Here is a 21,292-nt window from a genome sequence, read left to right as displayed (position 1 = left end):
AGGTTTCACGACATGTTTGAGTTGGTACTGACATTCTACTCTGATTTGTTCTTGGTCTTCACTTCTTTATATTTTGCTGTTTTAGTTATTTCCTATAAGTCTCCTCACATCTTTTCTGGAATAAGATAGGATATAAACAAGTAAGACTTTACTGGAGACTTTTTAAGTTTTGTTCACGTGTATCGAAGGCCTATCCGTATAAAGCCCAGCCATTGTTAATATGACAAGAACAGTTTGCAGGACATAGATGTAACCTGGCAGCCAAGGAGAGTGGACTGGAATGCACATGTGTGAACAGTGATGACTGCACTAGTCAGTAGGGATTGTAGACACCATTGAGTGAGCATTTGTACTGTGTGGCTGTTGCATTCAAAATGACTGAGCGAGCAATGAATCTGCACCAGATTTTACATTAGGCTTGACCATTCTTCCACAGAAACTACTTGGATGATTCAGAAGGCCACAGCTAAGGGCAACTGGCGACTGGCAGCTTCATCGCGACAACACATCTGCTTATGCATTGCCTCGTGCAGAGTTTTTCTGGCGAAACAGCAAATCACTCAGGTGACTCAGCCCCCCTACAGCTCAGATTTGGTGCCTTGTGACTTCTGGCTTTTCCCAAAACTAAAATCACCTTTGAAAGGGGAGATTTCAGACCATTGATGAGATTCAGGAAAATGCGACAGGGCAGCTAATGGTGACTGGGAGAACTGTGTGAGGTCCCAATGTACCTACTTTGAAGGGGACCGAGGTGACATTGTCCTATGTACAATTTTTTTCTTGTATCTTCTTCAATGCACATGGATGGATACTTTCTGGACAGACCTCATATGCTTAGTTCAGCATACGTTTTCAAATGCTATCACCTTTGACTGAGACAAATATTCTGATTCTGAAAGTTTGGAGTAGGCTCCAAAAATCTATAATGACAAGTTTCTCAGCGGCTTGTGAGGCAGCCAGACAAGCCCCTAGCCACGGAACAGTACTGAAGAATGTCTGGCCTGGACACATGAAAAAGGGGGTTGTTAGTTTTAACAATGAATGTCAAATTTCTTTACAAAACATAATATGCTAAATAAAATAAATCTCAACTTTATTCAATTGATGTGTTTCCAAAACAATGGGTTCAAGTCCAAATTTGCAAACCAAACCCATTTAAGTCATCAGGGCAAAGGACTTAGGGAAAAACCCAGCAAGGAAGCCTATGCAAATCAAGACTCTCCTACTTACTTGGCCTTCGAATTTGGTGTTTCTTAAGGTGGTCACACAGGTACATTCCACAGAAAGAAGATATTCCCAAGTTCCCTGACAACCCACCCATCTCAAACCTCTAAAGGCAAACCTGTACCAACAGCCTGCACAAGGTCACAGAGGCTGCCAACAGGAGATGCTTGTACCAGCTCAATGTGATAATTCACCTTGGCTCCACTAGGAGGCGCTCCTCCCCTGGCCCAGGACTGTTCCCTACACTCAAGGGACTGTGGAGAGAGAGCACCCAGTTAGGCCAAAGTGGGTTTCTCACAGACACACTGTGGCTGCTATTTCCTAGCCCAGGATGGTAAAGAGCTAGAAAATGCCTCCACAATTTTTATTACAAAGGAGGGAGTGGCTCTGAAGGAGGGGGAAGGCCTTACTCCTGGTTTATCAAAGCCAACAATCACTATAAAATGTGGAAATGCAGTGGTGTGACCACAAATGGATGGATGGTCACATCAGACAATGGAAGAGTGTGTGTGTGGGGGGGGGGGGGCGGCGTGTTGGTTTCCCAGAGTTCAAGTCCAACGGGCTTAGCTGCTCCTTGTACACCTTCCTCCAAAGCACACAGTCTGGCAAGATCTTCAAGGGGATAGGACAGCCAGGTCTGTGCAGTTCAAAACCTCACTGCATGGACTGCTGCGAGCCCTGTGCCAGGTCCCCAGGATGGCAGGGGTGGCGGGTGGAGGGAAGTTTCTAACTGTACCTCCCTAAAGTCAGATCTAGGTCTGACAATGCCCCAACCCCTCTCTCCACCCTCCAGGCCACCACTGTCATTCTGTCAGGTCCTCAGTCCTTTTAGGAAGGGGTCACAGATTCCCCTTTCCTTGGAAACCCAGGGCCCAGAGCAAGAGAGATTCCACCAAAAGCGTGAAATCAACACCCAGGAAATCCAGGACTAGTAAGAAACGTTTACCAAAAGGGGATCTGTGTCACAGATGTGGCTGGAGGCCAGTACAGCACAGAAGCAGATGGCAGGGCAGTGAGGGAGGTGGGATGGAGCACACAGGAAAGGCAAGGGCAACGGAAGACAGTCCAAGTGACAAGAAATAAAGACAGCTGGTGGAGCAAGACAAAGGTGGGGTAATACTGACCAGGTTTCCAGTTTTTCTGGAACATTCTGAGTGCTAGTTCATGTCTTGCCATAAGGCTACTGAGCATAGAGCTAGAAAGGCCTGTGACTGATAAAAAAACATGCTAACCAGGTCTTTCTGGTACTTTCAGCAATTAATCCAAATAGAGACTAGCTTTACAATGAATTCCACAATACACCAGGTAGCATACAGTCTCAATCCAGGGTTGGTCGGAGAAGGAAGACGGCCCTGGGCCCTGGAAAGACAGTCTCACAAGGACACCAGAGACGGGTTTAGCGTGGCATCTGCCCACACTGGCTGGGCACAATTGGGGCTTGGCTGGCAGCTGCTAATGTATTTCAAGGGAAGGGAAGAAAGCCAAAGAATCAGAGATGCTAAAATTGGAAATGAGACTAAACTGACAGATCACTTCCCTTTGCTCACAGTACTTTCTACGGGGCAAACGCCCCACAAAGCCTGCCTGGGCATGAGCACCAGGCTACAGTCTTGGAACCTTAAAAGCCAACCATTCTATTAACTACCAAAAAACAAAAAAATTGGTAACTAAGGTCTTTACTCTCAAGACTGAATGTGCCCAGAAAATAATGGTGGCCTCATTTTGGAAAGAAGGAACACCCAACAGCGGTAACGTTGAAACTCTTGCTCGTTCGCAGCTGCAGCAATGCCTGTTTCCTCTAGGTAGCTGCTTCCGGGGAAGGGCAACACGGGTGGGCAACCAGTCATCTGCTTGTCATTTGAAGGGTTGGGGGGTTGCTAGTAGCAAGAGCATGTGAGTCCATTTACTATAATGGATGCAGGAAAAGACTTCTTTCCCCTCCTTCTTTTCGCTTCTGCCCCAGGCTCACCATTAGGAGCCAGAGGGCTGGATGATGACACAGTGTGGACAGTCCTGTCCATAAGGGTCACTGTTAAAGCATTCCTGGGGCACACATCAGCCATGTGGACAAAACCACCAAAATCGCTCTTTTCACTTCCTGCTTCATCCCGTACCCTTGCATCACTTCCCCAGAGACAGTGAGAGAGAACACACGAGCTTGGCAGCACTAGCTTCCCCTCCAGGATGCCTCAGAAAACAGAGCAGGTTTGAAACTCTCCCTAGGTTACAGTTCACAATGGCTTCTGAGTGGTTTTCACAGTTACAATGAACATACATGTCGAAACGTGGCCTCTGGGCCTCCCAGTCTCCCTCACGTTCTCTCTCTCTCACACACACACACACACACACACACACACACACACACTCTCACGCAGTGGGAATGCTGGGCAGCTGCCGGGCTTAGCTGACTCATGTCAAGTACTGCACCACGAGGAACATGACCACACAGGTGAGCAGCATCCCACCGATCATTAAGTACTTGTCCTGGAAAGCCCGCTTCTCGATGAGTCGCATCACTGTGTTGGACAAGCCCAGCATGTTGGCGATGTCAAGGATCCTCTTCTGAGTCCCCTGGGGCAGACAAGGAGAGAAAGAAACAGAGATCAACTCGCTCTGCCCAAGGCGGGTGGATGTCATTATGAGACAGGGCTTGACCAACAACGGTCTCCCGGCCATGCCTGCAGCAGCCACAGCACAACAGCATCAACCAGAAACAGGCCACCTGAGAGTGGCCCGAATGACTTTTCATCAAGATACCAGAGCAATACAACAGGGAAATAAGTCTTTTCCACAAATGTAGTAGAACAACTGGTTATACACTATGTATCACATATATGTATCACACACTCACATATTTCTTGTATAAATCATATACATATTTATGTGTGTAAAAACTGATCCTTGATTCATATATACAAAAATTAATTTGGATTATAGAATTAAACGTGAAGGCTAAAACTATAAGCCTTCTAGAAGAAAACAGAGGCTATCTTAAAAGCGGAAAGAATGCGGGGGTGCATCAGCAGAGGACGGACGGACGGACAGTCATGACAGATCTGACAATGGGACACCGCTCGGCAACGAGGAGGGCCTCACTGCCAACATGTCACAGTGTGAGTGAGTGAGGAAAACACTCCTGAGAGGGAGAAGTCACACACAGAACAGTAATGTGAGCACATTTATATGAAGTCCAGTAACAGGCACAATTAATTCATGGTGAAATAAACCAGGACAGTGGCTGCCTGGGGAAGGGCAGCCTGCCCTGGAAAGGGCACCAGGGGACTTTGAAGGGTGATGGAAAGGCCATGTCTTGATAGTGGTGTGAGTTACAAAGGTGCATGACTTGTCAAAATTCAATGACCTGTACAAATAAGATCTGTATACTTCCCTGTGCAGGCATAATACCGCAATATATAAATTCTTAGAGTATTTTACATGAAGACTTAGTCTCTGCTCCCTAGCTCCAAAATCCTTGCTGCTATCAGACTTCCACTCTTGTCGAGTAGAAATCACAGGGACTCGGCTGAGCACAGCACATGGTCAGTGCCCAGGTTTACGAGAAGGCTTGAAGTGGGCAAGATGGACAGACAGAAACACAACGGATAGACACCAACACAATGACCCAAAACCCTGTATATAAATGCCACCACCCACCACTGAAAACAAAAGGGCGTTTTATTCCTAAACCAACAGCCCAAACCACCCAGCCTGATCTTCCTCTCCACTTTCTCTTTCATTTTTAAGCACATTCAAATTTTTATGAAGTAGCAAACACAAACGAATGCTGGGCCGACCCCAAGCTGCTTCTCCACACATCACCAACTGCTTCTGTGTGGATGGCATCTAACATGCCACCCCATGTCCTTTTTTAAACAAACCACACATTAACGAGCAGCTAAGAGAAGAGGCCAGAGGAGCAGGAATTTAACGGGGCACCATGGACGGGAACTCAAACCTATATTCTGCCCAGAAAATGACTCAAAAGCCTCGCAGAAGAGACATCTCACAAGTCAAACTTGGTTACTGCCAGGGAACAGACATGGTTTTGCCACAACAGTGATGGTAAATATTAGACTCTCCCTAAAGATTCTGCTCAGCTCTGAAAGTATAGGTTATTTCCTCATCATTTGAAGTTCAAGAATCAAGCTTTTAAAATCACCTAAAGATTACCACAGACTTTAAAAATATATATACATTTCCTCTCCCCAAGGGCATGCGTCTTACAAATCTCCCCAAACCATGGCCCAGCTCCTGCATGTTCTCTCCCACGTGAACTTCAAATGGCTGAAGCAGAAGTTCTCTGGTGGGGGGGTGGGGGGAGGCAGGCGGAGGGAGTCGAGCGGCAGAAGACAGGCATGGTGGGCACGCAGAGGACACGGGACTGGGAGGCTCACGTCCCAGCCTCCAACGGCCGCCCAGGCTCCCTGACACTTCACTTCTGGTGACTGCGAAGGGCGGGAGCTGCTCGCACTCCTCAGCGACTCCAGACTGCAGGAGGAAGCCAGCGTTTGCTTTCACAGTGAGCTCTAACCCCTAGGGGTCATGTTAGGGTGACCTGCTGAGTCCCGTCCTAAGAGGGTTTTACTGTTTTTCTGAGATACGGGAACAGGGCCAGCTGTCTTCTGCACAGAGGGCGGATTAACCAACACGTATCAGTTCAGATTACTGCAGGTGGCTGTTCTGAAAGGGGGCGCCCGGGAGGCTGTCGGAGACCACACTTGAGACCATCTAGAGCACCGCAGCTGTCGGCAGGAGGTTAAGTGTCACTCGTGGCTCGCCTGACCTTCTCCCTGGTGAAGGTGGCAGAAATGTCCCGAAGTCTCTCGGAGCTGACTGGCTCAACATGATCCAACAAAAACTAAGATAAAGCTCACGCTTCCGAGTGACTGTTTCTCACAGCTCAGTGGCTGGCAGCGCTTCGTTCACAGGGAACCACACCCTGATAAAAGGCACAGTCCACACCCCATTGTCCATCAGGGTTGATACAGGAAAAGGGCTGAGGCTGAAACATCACGACTGACATCAGAGTCTGTGTAATGTTTCTGTAAACTACTCCCGCAGGGTCAGTGTCTCGGCCAATGGGTAGGGTTTCTAGCAACACCTGGGACTGAAGAGAGAGGGGGGAGCTGCTGGGGATCACCTGCACGTGCTCCAGAAGCTAGCTGCCGCTGAACACGCAGGGCAGCCCCAAGACCCCGCCCCTGGGGGCCCCGCAGTTGCTAGGTGGTCCACAGTGTAGGCCCTACCAGAAATCCCCTGAGAGTGAGGTGCCGAGTACAGCCACACCTTCCTTCCCAGGAGAGTGGGTTCTAGAATAGAATTCCTTAGTCTACTGGTTCCTCTCATAGCAGCGGTCACTTTCCTAGTAAGTTCAGTAAAGTGGAAAAGACCTGGATACCAAAGGATGCCACATTATGATTGGTTGCAAGCAACAGAAATACGTAATGGCAAAGGGAATTTGGTTACTTCTGGACTCACAATAATTCAACGCCAACAGGAAGGATCCCAAACGAAAGGGCTCTGACTCATCATCACAGCATCGCAATTTGGGGACATGTGATCAAAATGTAAATGCAGGCACCAAACTGTCGGATGAGGCCAAAACGAGAGGCCTTCTCCTTGTCCCCCATAATGGCCCCCACCTTCAAGGTCATTCTCTGGGCCCTCAGTCCCTCCAGAATACTGTGCCCGCCTCCAATGAGGTCATCCATGCCGTGGTGAATTTTCTGGAGGGAGGAGTTAAACTGCAGTGATTCGTCCATTGGTATGGCAGTGTCAGAGTCCTGTGAAAGAAATGCAGGCACTTGATTAACTTTGCTTGCCGATCGGCTCCTACAGTCCCACTGCGTCTGACTGCTCTGCCTTTCAGCCAAGGCCAAGCCAGAGGGACAGCCAGAGGGAGCAGTGCAAGAATCAGAGGACCCTAACAGAGAAGAAAAAGCAAACCAAGATCTAGGGTGGCCTCCATCCACTTTCCTCAGACTTCCACTACGCAAGTCTTGTTAGCGCCTGCCCCGTATCAGTACCCCCAGTTAGGAAAAACTCGATTCCTTCAAGACCTCCACGGGCTTCTCTCAAAGGCTCTCTCTCACTATTCACTGACCTAGCTTGTTCCAAATGTTTCTTGACTTGGCTTCCCTTTAATACAGTATTAAATGTTTGCTTTTATTCTTTAGCTATTTTATCTATAGCTTATCCCTCCAATTAGACTGAGACTGACAAAGGACAGAAGAGACTGTGCTTTCTACTGATGGCCAAATGGTGTTCAGATGGGACTATTCTCTTGAGCAGGCAAGAAAGGCCTGCACAGAGAGGAAGGGACACAAAAACTATCGACCGAGTACTTTCCACTTCACATTCTCATTACCCTAAGCTCATTTAATCCTCATCTAACCTCCTGAGGCAGTGAATGCATTATCCCCATTTTAGAGAGGAGGAAAGCGCAGCCCAGACAGGTGGAATAACTTGTCCGAGGTCTCAGAGAGCCGGGAAGGAGTCCAGCAGGGCACGGATCCCAGCACTGAGTGTGGAGGCTGCTCTGCATCATCTGCAGGAAGGAACGTCAAGACCGATCCTAAGCTCCAACTGTGCACTAAAAGTGAACTGTACCCAGAGGCCAGTCCCGACCGGCCGTGATTCTGTTCTCTTCCCTGCCCGATGGTAATCATATACTGTTCTGCCAACCAAGGCTGTTCTCACCTCTTTTAATCATCAGAAAGAGGTTAAACCACCTTTTTTTATGCTTAAGTTAAAAATCATCTTTCATGCACACATTTTCAATCCCCCTTGCTAACACAGGAGTTTCTCACACACTTTGTTCTTAGCACCTTAAATGGTATTCTACATACAGCTAATGCTCAGTGGGTCAAAAGACTGCAGTTCATGTGAATTAGTTAGAGACTTCTCTTCATTTGTTAGGCAAGCATTTATTGAATGCCTTTCACACACAAATCTTCCTTCCTCTCCCACTTGAAAGGGTGTAGCTGATAAGCCACTGTCTCTCAGAAAAATGTTTGATAATGCACATGATAGAATAACCAGGAAGAAGTTCATTCAGCAAGTGGGTTTTTATTAAGGGCCCACTGTATGCACAACACCACGCCAGGCTGGTAAGACACAAAATAATTCTGAGCTGTCATCTCCAGCCCCCAAAACACATGACTAACAATCAGAAGCCCACACAACATCTTTCAGAGTGTTGTACAGTTCATTACACTTTTGAAAGTCGGCTACGTGTACCACTATACCACCAGCACATCCTCGTCACACTTTTGAGTTGTTAATCGTTACCTGACTGCTTACTCTAGAGAAACTGACAATATAGAGGCACGTTCTGAAACACTTGGGGAAATTTACTGCAAGTATGGACACAGCAAAGAGAGTTAAACATCTGCAAGGTGGGAACTGATTTGAATTCTGATGGAAAGCTAGGAAAGCCAAGACTTCTTTAGAAAATAAACTTCTCCATTAAAAAAAAAACCCACCCCAAACCCACCTCATTGGGTGGACTATGTTATGTAGAACACGAAAAACGCCAGTATGCTCTATAGCCATGTGCAGGAAAGATCCTACTGAGACTGAAGGGCAGGGCCAGTGGTGCTCTACAAAATCAAACATGCGAAGCAAAACAGGCTACTTTCAAACAGGCCCAAGTCCAGCAGTCCATTTAAACAAAGCACCTGTTAACAAATTCCTCCCAGATTGCTGCCCAGACTAGGGACAAAAACATTTTAAAACACTGGAACCACACACACACAGCACAATGGCAACTGCCTGAAGGCAGCTTTGAAATGCCGCGGCACTGAAAACGGTCTAAGTCCTAATCATCTGTCTCTACCTGGTCAGAAAAACGCTTCCACCGTGTCGACCACAACCTCTCCGCATCAGACCAGTCAAACTAGGTAATTTTCACCTCTGTCCAGTCCCTCACGTTAACTGCTGTCTCTTCAAGTTTCTGTGTTAGAAAGAGATTCCCTGTCTAGGTACAGTCTGTGGCAATGCACAAAGTCCACCATCATTTCCAGTTGGTCTCCTCATCAGTCTGCTTCAGACACCACCTAAAAGGACGAAGCCCAGAGACCTGAGTTGCAGCTGCAACACGCTGTCCAGTACTTGCACACCCCCGCCCTGGCGCCTGGCTTACGTTGGTGGTGAAGGTGCGAGACAGAAGTTCCTCCCGCTGCCTCTCCTGCTGCTCCCTTGCGTATCGCCGATGCTGGAAGTTTCTGAGAGCTGTCTGCAGATGCTGGACATCATATTTTAACTGGTCAACACGACTGGAATTGATAGAGAGAGAAATCATATTCCAGAAACTCAGGGCGGCACAATTTGAGATCACCAGGCTTTGCAGTGAGGAGGGAAGACATTTCCTTACTTCTTCCTATACCGTTCCATGTTATCCCACCACCCCAATGATCTGATTTTGATCAATGATGTTGAAAATAAAGAAGTAGCTTATGGTCAAAGTAGGGTTGCAGCACACAGATTCCAGCAGCTTTACTTAAATACCTGCTGGTCTCTGATTCTGGATGCATGACAGGGAACAGGTGACAGGAAACAGGCTCGATGACCTCGTCCTGACCCTCTATGGATTATATCACTCTCCTAGAAGAAGCCCAAGGGCATCTTTGGAGTAAAGCATCAACATCGTTTCATGAAACTTTTGGGAGCAGAGGCTAGGGTGAAGGTGGTGAGAGCGGTTTCATTTTAACCTCACGGGGGACTATCAAACATTAGATCGGTATTTCATTATAATTAGACTGACTGAAGTGATTAAGAGCAAGATTCATTTCAACCCAAGAATGCAGTGGGAGCCAAAGGATAGAAGAGTAAACTCCCTGGCAGAGTTAGGATTTAAGCGGCCGTGGGTTTGGACAGAAAAACAGTACTGGAGGTAAAATTTCAAAATGACACCAATGAGGTAAGGAGACACAAAGCTTCTGAGCCACTAACGTCACAACGTCACAGAATTTTTATTTTGACAGAGTATCACATACAGAGAATTGTGCCCTTTATGGGGACTTTATCTTTGCACAGTCCCCATTTTTCAATGTGTACGTGATTTTCAGACTATTCCACAGCCTCTCCTGGGAAAAAGGCCTGTGTTGCGGGCCTGGGGTGTCGGAGCACTCACAGTTTGGCGTTTGGTCTCTTGTTGGGGGGCTCCTTGCTCGACAGGATTTCTAGGCGTTCGAGATGGCTGAATATCTGGTCTATGCTTGCTTGGATTTCATTTTCTACTACTGCACGAAAGAGAGAAAAAAAACAATTGCTGGAAAAGAGACAGTGAACTTAAATTAGAATGGTAAATCAAACATATCTTTTTTCCATATCCAATAGACTCAAAAATATGTATTTCAAAAGGAGAAAAATGCGTACACTATTGAATAATGGAAAAAGTTCAAGTTATACTGAGTCTGTAAATGTTTCAAATATGTATAAATAGCTGTTAATGCCATAACAATGCCAATTTTTTAAAAAGCTGAGGGTAAATCTGTAGAAATAAATTTCCTGCCTTTATAAAATGAACATTGAAAGGTTGTCCAAATAAAATTTTAAGCAAAAAGCAGTATTTTCTGATACAGAATGAGGTCTCTTTTCCTTTGAGACTATTCTCAGATACAGATTATGAGTATCTAGTAAAAAGACAGCCAACTGAATTCCCTACAGTAATGAGGTTAACAAAAAGTGCATGGGGGAAGATTAGTAATTGAAACTAGAGAAGAGTTCCCTTAAGGCTTTCCATTAGAATGGGAGGGCTGATGCCGGAGTCCCCAAAATAGACCAAATATCAGTAGGAAAGGCCCAGGAAAGAATCCACAGAGGTAAAGATATGATAAACATAGTCATCTTCCTTATCCCTTTGTGATAAGCCGTCTGATTGACCTCTTTTCCATTTCTAATCATGTAACAATGAGACTGTTGGGAAGGCAAACAAAGTCGATGGACAGAAACCAAACTGTACACAAAGGCATCCAGACTGCTTCTTGCCCCCTGAAGACACGTCAGTAATGTCGTCTTTGTAGGTGAGCTGACAAACCCAGATGAGAACAAAGCAGGGCACAGGACCAAGAGAAGAGATGCTTTCTGAGGCTGCGGAAAGGAGAGGAGAAATGGGCATGGTGACAACCAAGCGGCGAGGTGAGAAGACGAACTTCTGCGACACGTGGGTAACCAGCAGTGTCTGTATGACCAACGCAGAAAAAGGACCTTTTCTTATGATAGAAAAAAAACTAAGAAACACAAAGCGGCCCTCTTCTAGAAAGAAAACAGGGTGTGGGAACTAAACTAATTAATATTGCTGTTCATTTCTAACTAATCCTCCTAAAAAGCCGCAGTACTCAGCTCAGAAGAAACAACCAATTCCAGTTAAACATGTCTGACTTTTTATGGAGCGCATTCCTCTAAGGACTAGGTAATTAGATTAAGACAGATGGAGGAAAGAACTTCCACTCCCACAGGGCCATGTCAGGTTGAGTGGAGGGGTAATGGAGGATGAGACTCACAGATTCCAAAGGGCACAATCAGGGAAATCAGTGAGTGTGCCACAGGGTTTTCTGCGCCTGAACAACAGAACTCATTCCTCGCTGAATCATTAAGCCCCTGAGGCAGAAATGCACTCAGGAAACCCAGCCCATTAGCACCGTGTCATCAGAGAAAGGACTCTGGTCTCCATAGTTAATTACTCACAGTGCACAGACTGCTTGTCTGCCGACTCCAGGCGTCCCATGTGAGACTGGATCTGGTGGACCTGCCTATCAAAGGAAGGGGAGGAAATGGGTGAGACAGGAGCAATCAACAGTGTTTCAGTCGGGAAAGACAATTTTTCTGATGCCAGCATGTAACATTTAAACCGACAGCACCACTGGGCTGTAAAAGTTGTATGTGGCATTTTATGCCAAAAGTTTTGGCATGGTTTATAGTATTTTAACATTAATAATAATGATAATAATAATAATGATAATAATAATAATAATAATACTGATAGGCAGCATTTACTGAGTGGTTACCCCATCTGAGACATTCTGTAAAGTCAATAACCCTATGAGTGAGGTATTATCATTCTCATTTTATAAATAAGACAACTGAAGTCCAGAAAGGTTATGTAACTTTTCCAAGGTCACATAGCAAGTGATAAACCTCAGTGTGGACCCAACCAATCCCGCTCTCTGCTGTTTGACCCAATGTGCTGAGCACTGGTCTGTGCTAGGGAGAGTCAAAGGGCGAGAGATGGAATCCTTGTCCTTGAGAAACAATGTAATTAGGGACGACAGGCCAAATGGACAAGAAAAGTCCCAAGAAGATTTAAGAGAAAACTGACATGTGTATATGCAAACAAATAAGGAGCCGAGGAGCTAAGCACAGCAGTGCCAAGCAAAGAGAAGTGAACAAAAGGGCTGGGCTCAGAAAGAGTTAAGTTGGAGGTTTTGCAGGTGAAGGGAGTTCTGAACATCATTTTGAAGGGAGGTATGATTTGGTGAAGGAAGATGTGAAGAAAATGATATGCAGAGAGGCTGGCAAGGCAAGACATGTGGAGTACAAGCAGGCTTGCCTGCCTGGGAGAGTCGAGGTCAGAGGGGAGAGCGGGATGAGGTGATTAGTGGACCATCAGAAGAAGGCCCTCAAAGAAAGGGATCTTTTTTTTGGTCTTTCCCTCCCAATATGAGGCAACCGCCATCTCATTTGGAAAGGCAACACTGTACCTTGGGCATCTGGCGTGGTCCCAGACATCAGGCTCCAGAGCACTCTCTGGGGGCTCCCCAAGGCTTGGCCAAGGTCACCCTCAGAACCCTTCCCAGTGTCCTGGGGGTCAGCCCTTGGAATTACTTATGCTAACTCCAACAACTGTCTCCTGGTGCTTATAGTCTCTTGAAGGGACCTGCTGAGCTCTTGTATCATCCCCAGATCTTGAGGGAAAGGTCAGCAACCATCTTTTACCATAAGTACCACAAACCGTGACCCCAAATGTGCCAAGACAAGCCAGGAGCCCAAATCTGGTTTCTCCAGTCTTTTCCAGGGCTTCCCTGTGGCCTCTAAACATGACCCATGGCACCGGAAGGAAGGCCAGCCTTCTAATGACTCCCAGAGTACTTTTGGGCAAGACCCATGTGCCCTGGGAATCACTACTAGAAGCAACTAGAAACCTACTACAGGAGTCTGAGCAACCAGACTGACACTTCAGGAAAGTAAGCCTGGACATTTTTTTTTTAAGATTTTATTTATTTATTTTCAGAGATAGGGGAAAGGAGGGAGAAAGAGGGAGAGAAACATCAATGTGTGGTTGCCTCTCACATAGCCCCTACTGGAGACCTGGCCCACAACCCAGGCACGTGCCCCAACTGGGAACCGAACCGGCGACTCCCTGGTTCGCAGCCCATGCTCAATCCACTGAACCACCCCAGCCAGGGAAGCCTGGATATTTTTGAATGGGGCACATGGAGACATGGAGGCAGATGCAGGAATTCAGCTTCAGGTAATGAACAGCTGGATCAGGGTAACAGTGGAAACAGCTACAGGGGACTGGATGGTCACACTGACTGAAGGGAGAACTGGGGCTTTACTAAAGGCCTGGATGTAGGCAGTGAGCGGAATTTTCAAGGGTAGCCTAATACAGCAAATCTGAAAACTGGTGGCATTACTGACAGGAACAGGAACAATGTGATACCATATGTCACCCATTAGATTGGCAAATATTTTGAAGTCTGAACACTGCTGATAAGGATATGGGGAAACTAGAACTCTCATACATGGCTGGTAGGATTATAAACTGGTAGAAACACTTTTAACAGCCTTTTGACAACACCTGATAGAGTCTAATATGTGTGTATCCTCTGGCGCAGCATTCTACTTCTAGGAATGTGGCCTCGAAAGGGGAGAGGATAAGTTCTTTTGTCTTTAAATCTATGACCTGAAGCACATGTATGAAATGAGTCCTAACATATGTTATATTAGTTTCTATTTTTATGTTTGAAATATTTCGTAGATAAAATAACTATAATAGCTTTTTCCCAGATGTGAAGAGTAAATGGTTTAACAAGGATCATTTATTTACTCACTCAGCCACTCAGCCATTCATTCATTCATTCACTCATTCAACAAGTAAGTGGGATATACAATCATGAGGGTCCACAGGCAAGGGGGGAATAAAACCACAGGTGTGCCTATAGCAGGAAAGGAGCAATACACTGAGGATACCACAGTAAGTTTATGTTGATTTCAAGAGGCATTTGATAATTTCTCGTGATATCTTATGGTGAACATGGTTTGGTGACATTACAGATTGAGGGACTGATTTCCAGTGTTCCACCACGGCACTGCCTTTGGTTTCGTTTCATTCAACATTGGAAAGGAGCCAATTTATGTTTATGGAATTTGCACATGACTTTGTGCCAGGGTAAGGGGTTAGGATACTGTAGAATAAAACAAACATTAACGTTTTCCATTTAGACTAAAATAGGGATTAAAAAGTATTCTGACTTAAAAAAAATTTTTTTAAGTCAAATGGACACTATAGAATGACATTCAATTCCAGGAGCCATCTGATAAAGACATCCTATCAATTAAAGGTTTTCCTCAATGGCAGTTGAAAAGGATGAGTGGGGAAGCCTTTAGAAGTCAAGTCATGAAGAGAAATGGTCAAGATAGCTGGTGACAATAACCTTCTTGGAAAAAAAAGAGAAGAGAAGAGAAGAGAAGAGAAGAGAAGAGAAGAGAAGAGAAGAGAAGAGAAGGAAAAGGAAAAGGAAAACAAAAAGAAAAGACAAAAGATGGAGCAGCTGCACTCTTCAGATCATCTAGAGCTGACTGACCTGCAGGAAGATGCTTGTTCTCTGTGGCTGCCCGGTAAGGGAGAACCAGGACTAAAGGTGCAAATTTCAAGTTGACAGATTTCAGGGTAACACAAGAAAAAAAAAAAAAAAACAAGCAAAACGAGTTATGAACTATCTCGTGGAGAAAAGGAAAGAAAGAACCCTGTAGGTTTAAACACAAAGGGTGACCAGAGTGAGGTGGAATGAGAGATCTTGCCAGTCCCTTTCAATTCTTGAATTCTATAGGACAAGGGGAGAGATGAGGTCCATGCCCACAAAACCCTGCAACACTCTTCAGCTGACTTTTACCATTTCCTAAGCTAAAAAGGATAACCTTTAAGAGGCTGCAGGGAGCCCTGACTGGTGTGGCTGCATGGATTGAGTGCCAGCCTGCAAACCACAAGGTTGACGGTTTGGTTCCCAGTCAGGGCACATGCCTAGGTTGCAGGCCAGGTCCCCAGTTGGGGGCACGCGAGAGGCAATTACACATTGATGTTCCTCTCCCTCTCTCTAAAAGTAAATAAAAAAAAATTTAATTAGTGGGGAAACACAACTGATTTTTTCTCATCCAATCTTTTTGCTTCGAACGCACTAGAAAAAAAATAGCCAATAAAATGATTCCAATCTCTACATTTCATGCCTGAGAGGAAATATATGCAAAACAACAAAGCAAGTATGCATGACATGGTGGGAACTACTATGTGCCAAGTGGAAAATCTGTTTTAAACTGAACTGGGGGTTCAGACAACACACTCAAAGCCAGCGAGGAACAGATGCTACACTAATGAGACGCAGGACCGTGGACACTAGCAATCAGAAGTCCTCGCCCTGTCTAGCATGGGGTCTGTGGTGGGCTTGGGTGATGACATAACTAAGCAGAGACACAGGAGCAAGTAAGCAAGGGTCTCTATTGCTGATTTTTAAAAAAGGGTCAGTAAAAAATCTGGGAAGCATTTTAAACAGAATTTCTTTTTAAAAGTCTATCCATTCTGTCTCTGACTACCATAAGAAGGAAACAAGGTTTTAGAGTTAAAAGATCTGGTTGAAGTTCTGGTTCCACTACGTACTAACTGAAGGACACTGAACAAGTCATGTAACTGTTTTATGCCTCAGTTTCCTCAACTGTAAAATAGGGATACTAATAATCAGTTACTTTTAGGGTGGCAGATCCAAATGCAACATGAAAATGCTATGTAACCTATGCAGCACATTAAGAGTTTGTTGTTTTAACTTTACTTAAAAGTTGTAAAATCATCTGGTCATTTTTACCTCATCCACTTTGCCTCTACTATACAGTATTTAGCCTCTCATCAGAAGGCAAAATAAAAAAGAAAAAAAGAAAAAACTGGTCTTGACATAAGGTAAAGTTCTTAAACCCAGCTGCTCATCAAAATCGCCGGAAGAGCTTCTTAAAAAAAATAGAGCTTCTTGAACTCTCTCTCTTTCTCTCTCTCTCTCTCACACACACACACACACACACACACACACACACACACACACTTCAATTTAAAAATGGGCAAAGGCCCTGAGTAGACACTTCTCCAAAGAGGACATTTGGATGGCCAATAAACATACGAAAAGATGCTCAATGTACTAATCATGAGAGAAATGCAGACTAAAACCACAGTGAGATATCACTTCATACCTGTCAGAATGGCTATCACTAATAAATCAACAAACAATAAGTGTTGGCTGAGGATGTAGAGAAAGGGAACCCTCATGTACTGTTGGTGGGAATGCAGAGTGGTGTAACCACTGTGGAGAGCAGTATGGAGTTATCTCAAAAAATTAAAAATGGAACTGCCTTATGACCCAGTGATTCTACTTCTAGGAATACATCCAAAGAAACCTGAAACACTAATTTGAAAGAATACGTGCACCCCAGTGTTCATTGCAGTGCTATTTACAATCACCAGGATATGAAAGCAGCCCAACTGCCCATCAAAAGATGAGTCGGTAAAAGAAAAACCAAAAACCTGTGGTACATTTATACAGTGCAATACTACTTGGCTGTAAAAAAGGGAAATCTCAGCCTTTACAACAGCATGAACGGACCTGGAAAGCAGTTATGCTAAGTGAGATAAGCCAGTCAGAGAAAAACACGTACCATATGATTTCACCCATATGTGGAATATAATGAACAAAATAAGCCAACAAATGAAATAGAAACAGACTCATAGACAGAGAAAAAAATAGAGCTTCTTGAACTCCATACCTGTCATACAAGAACACTTCTGAATCAGAATTTCTAGGACCACAGGGGGACAAACGGAGCACCTTTCCAACGCTGGGATCTCAAACACAGAAGCCTGGCTATTGGCTCCTCTTTAAAGTTCATCCTAACATATTAGGTATAAAATGTTTATTCTGCTTTTCATTTTCTTTTCCATTCATTGTTCGGGCAGTTCAGTTTTTAAGACACGTAACTTTCAAATGTTTATCTAATTCCAGTGTACTTTCACGGACACGGCAAGAGATAACCACAACTTGGGTTCAAAGTTCCAGTACAATTAATATGTTCAGTTACTGTTGTGTCAATTCAGCTACAATCATTAATTTCTGCAATTGCAGAAGCTAATTTCTGATGCTCGCAGGACTCTGCGTGTTTCCTTTTAAAGACACTCAATCACCAGTATTATGGAACTGAAAGGAGTCTTACAGTTTAACCAGCCCCAAACTTATCATTTTATAGATGAGGGAAAACAAGGCAGAGGCCTAGAGCCGGAACCCCCACTGGTTTAGCACTTGAGGAGAAAGGCAGATTAGAATATACTGCAGCATGAAAAACAGGAAACTCCTTGAGGCAGGGCTGCACTGCCAGAACTGGGAATGGTGCTGAACACACAGTAGTACTGAATGAATGAGTGACTGCATTGTAGAGGACTCAACAGTGATATGCCAAGTCTGGCCCACTGCCTGTTTTTGTAAATAAAATTTTATTGGAATACAACCACATCTATTTGTGTATATACTGTTTATGTCTGCTTTCAAGCTGTAACAGCAGGGTTGAGTAGCTGCCTCAGAGACTGGATGGCCTGCAAAGTGTGAAATATCTACTATCTGGCCATTGACAGAGAAAGTTGGTGAGCCCTGTTACAGAGTCCAACGGTAGGTTGCTGGAGGCCTGCAGAGGTTCATACTTCCTCTACACTTCACAATCTTGTCTGAGACACCGCTTAGTATTTCTCCTCTCCCTGAGTTTACACAAAATTGAACAACTTAGATCTCTCGGTGGTTGACTACTTGCTACCCGGGTAACAAGTACAGTCTGAGACTCTAAATAAAATTCTTGAGAATAAACTGGTCAGTCTCCTTAGCAACATCCTTTAACCACATCAACTACCTGGATGAGACTGTACAGATTAACTACGAGGCACACTTAGCCCACTGAGCCTTACTGTTGTAAAAGATCTACCTTTCCTAGTAACATGAACATAATTTTTTGTTCCCTTCCTTTTCCAGTTGACTCATGGGTCTAATTATTTAAATCCCTTCTATTTCTACCCACCTGAACCAAACACTTAATCACCAAAGTAAAAAGAAACCAAAACACTTAGAAAATGAAAGAGTAAGAGGATCACCATCCTTATTCCTAATGCTCCAAAGCATTTCTTTCGTTGTGAATTCATTAAGGAGGCAAGCCTCTATTTTATTTCATTTCCAGGCCCAAGGAGTGTGGTTTTATTTTCATCCTAACAACACTAAAACATAAATATTAAAGTTGTTAAGACAGGATTGCTATAGATATACACTCCAAAAAAATGAAAACAGGGACTCAAACAGGTTTACACCAATGTTCACATTAGCATTATTCATAATAGCTAAGAGGAAGAAACAACCCAAGCATCCATCGGCAGATGAATGGATAACAAAGTATGGGTTGTGCACACACACAGGAATATTATTCAACCATAAAAAGGGGTGATATTATGATATAGGCTACAACAAAGATGAACTCTGAAAGCATGTAAAGTGAGCCTTGTCTGGTGTGACTCACTCAGTTGGAGCATTATCCCTTAACCCAAGGGTTGAGGGTTCAATTTCTGGTTAAGGCACATGCCTAAGATGTGGGTCTGATCCCTAGTCCAGGTACACATGATCCCTGGTCTGAGCACATACAGGAGGCAACTGGTCACTGTTTCTCTCTCTCCCTTCCTCTCTTTCTAAAAGCAATGGGGGAAAAAAAAAGTCCTCAGATGAAGAAGGAAGAACAGACAGAAAGAAAACATGTTAAGTGAAATACGCCAAACACAAAAGGACATATACTGTATGATTCCACTGGTATGAGATAACTAGAACAGGTAAATTCAGAGACAGAAATTAGAACAGAGGTAACCAGGAGCCTGGGGAGGGAGGAATGGGAGAGTGCTGCCTAATGGGTACGCCGGGTTTCTGTTTGGGCTGATGAAAAAGTTCTGGAAATGAACAACTGGTTCCACAACATTATGAATGTACTTAATGTCACTGATTCGTACACTTAGAAATGATCAATGTGGTTTTATGTTAGGTATATTTCACCACAATAAAAATGAAATAAATCACAGAAGTTCTTTCCAAAATATCAAGATAGGTATGGTCCCTATTACCATAATCAACTACGTATCTCAGCAAATTCCAAAAATACAGGACAATATTAATAAAGGATACTCCCAAGGAATTTAAATTGGTATTCCAAATCAAAATTTGATTTTAATGGTAATCTGTAACTAGACAGGAGTAACAAGTAGTACTACTTATACAGCCATTTCTTTGTACCATAAAAATACGGCCTTTAGTATAAACTAAATCAGAATAAAGGAAAAAATTACAATGTAGCATCAAGATTAGTGTCAGTCAAGAGTGGAGACGGACATCGTTCAGGAACTGCGAGCTATAATGAAACTTGTTCTGACATTAGCCCAGTGATGGATCCTTCTAAATTACTTAAGCTGATCCTGTTTGTACAGCTCATTTTACCCTCAATGCTATCCTGCTACACGTTAGCTCTTTCTCGTACACTGCCTGACTCTCCAACTAAACTGCAAACTCCTCTGTACAGGGCCCAGTGTCTCTCCAAGATCTCTACCAACCCCGAGGACTGAGTTGGCAGGTGCGAGACAAAGTATTATAACCTGTAGGTGCGACTTCACCTAGTCTACCGAGCAGGTAATCACGGCCTCGGAGATCTCAGGTCCCAGGTCAGACTTTGCGTTCGCCATTGAGCTGGACATCCCGCCTACAACTGAGCACTTCCGAGCTGCCCTCAGGAGAGCTACGGCGGAAGAACTCGGGCTCCTCCACCATGGCGGAAGCCCCAGGCCCCAGCCTGGGAGGCCGGCCTCACCCAGCCTAGCTTCGTCCCACCCGTGCCCCGACGCGGCCCTCACTTGTGAGTTTGCTGGTACAGCTGTTCCATGACGCGGCCCCTGCAGGGTCCGGCTCCTACTTCCTTCGAACACGTCCTCACAGCGCTCCTTCCGGCTTTCGGCTTCCGGTTTCAGGACCCTCTCTACCCTACCGGCCAGGGCTGTCCTCCGCACGCCTTACTGGTGGTGATGGTTACGAGAAAAGAAAGGGGAACGAGAAAAGAGGCCAGGAGAAAAAGGTTAAATGTAGTCAGAGGTTCGGTCTTAGATGGGGGACTAGCAGGTATAGGATTTCGCGGGAGACTGTGTTCAACACTGTCAGGCACTGTCAAGGGCAGTCTCAGAGTACTGACGCGAGGTCCTTAGAGCAAGGTTGGAAGCGAATGGGCGAGAATCTTCTCTTAGGGAAGAGGTACCCCTGAAGGGTAGGGAGAGTGGCTGCTAGGCTTCGCTTTAAACTGTTTAATTGTGGATCTGGAGAGTTAGGTCTTCACCGGAGTCTCTGGCACAAGCTTCTGCTATCTCAAATTTGTCTGCTCATTTGACCGCCCATTTACCCCACCTCCACACTATCCATCCAGTAAACCCATATTGAATGAGTGGTTATTGTGTTAAGTACGCTGTGGGGGAAATCAGGTTCTTCCTGACCTCAAAGAGGTCGAAGTCTAGGAAAGGAGATAAATTTTGCACACAAATAAACGTCTACAAGGTGGAAAGTCCAAATATATTGAACTGAGCTGGGATCGGCTCTGGTAGTAGATGGAAGGAAGAGTTAATGTAGGAGGTGGCATTGGAATTAGGACTTGAAGGGTTTGGACACTTTGGCCTCGCCACATAGGCCTAACCCATTTCCATCCCACTAGGCTTATCTGTGGTTCCTCCCAAGGGAGGAGACGTTCCTCTTCCTTTGACAAG

At 44.9% G+C, this 21,292-nt stretch overlaps 1 protein-coding gene across 4 annotated transcripts; it reads right to left on the bottom strand.

Annotated features, from left to right (window-relative positions):
* Positions 1 to 1,076: 1,076 nt before the first annotated feature.
* On the bottom strand, positions 1,077 to 20,499 carry GOSR2 (golgi SNAP receptor complex member 2). Of its 4 annotated transcripts, XM_045836572.1 has the most exons (7): positions 20,399 to 20,475; positions 11,914 to 11,978; positions 11,189 to 11,316; positions 10,358 to 10,466; positions 9,368 to 9,500; positions 6,867 to 7,007; positions 1,077 to 3,795 (listed from the first exon to the last, which is right to left on the bottom strand). In XM_045836572.1, exons 3-7 carry the CDS (start codon positions 11,196 to 11,198, stop codon positions 3,634 to 3,636), a joined length of 555 nt encoding a protein of 184 aa, XP_045692528.1. In that variant the 5' UTR covers positions 11,199 to 11,316; positions 11,914 to 11,978; positions 20,399 to 20,475; the 3' UTR covers positions 1,077 to 3,633. The 4 variants fall into 4 exon arrangements, with proteins under 4 accessions (XP_045692528.1, XP_045692525.1, XP_045692529.1 ...); XM_045836569.1 differs by lacking the exon at positions 11,189 to 11,316 and having other exon boundaries at positions 20,399 to 20,499; XM_045836573.1 differs by lacking the exons at positions 6,867 to 7,007; positions 11,189 to 11,316 and having other exon boundaries at positions 20,399 to 20,478.
* Between the last annotated feature and the right edge of the window lie 793 nt (positions 20,500 to 21,292).

This window comes from Phyllostomus hastatus, unplaced genomic scaffold (assembly GCF_019186645.2).
Source record: "Phyllostomus hastatus isolate PE091 unplaced genomic scaffold, TTU_PhHast_1.1 phas_contig_210, whole genome shotgun sequence".
Lineage (NCBI taxonomy): Eukaryota > Metazoa > Chordata > Mammalia > Chiroptera > Phyllostomidae > Phyllostomus > Phyllostomus hastatus.
Note: the sequence above shows the minus strand (reverse complement) of the source record. Positions and strands in the feature narration are given on the sequence as shown.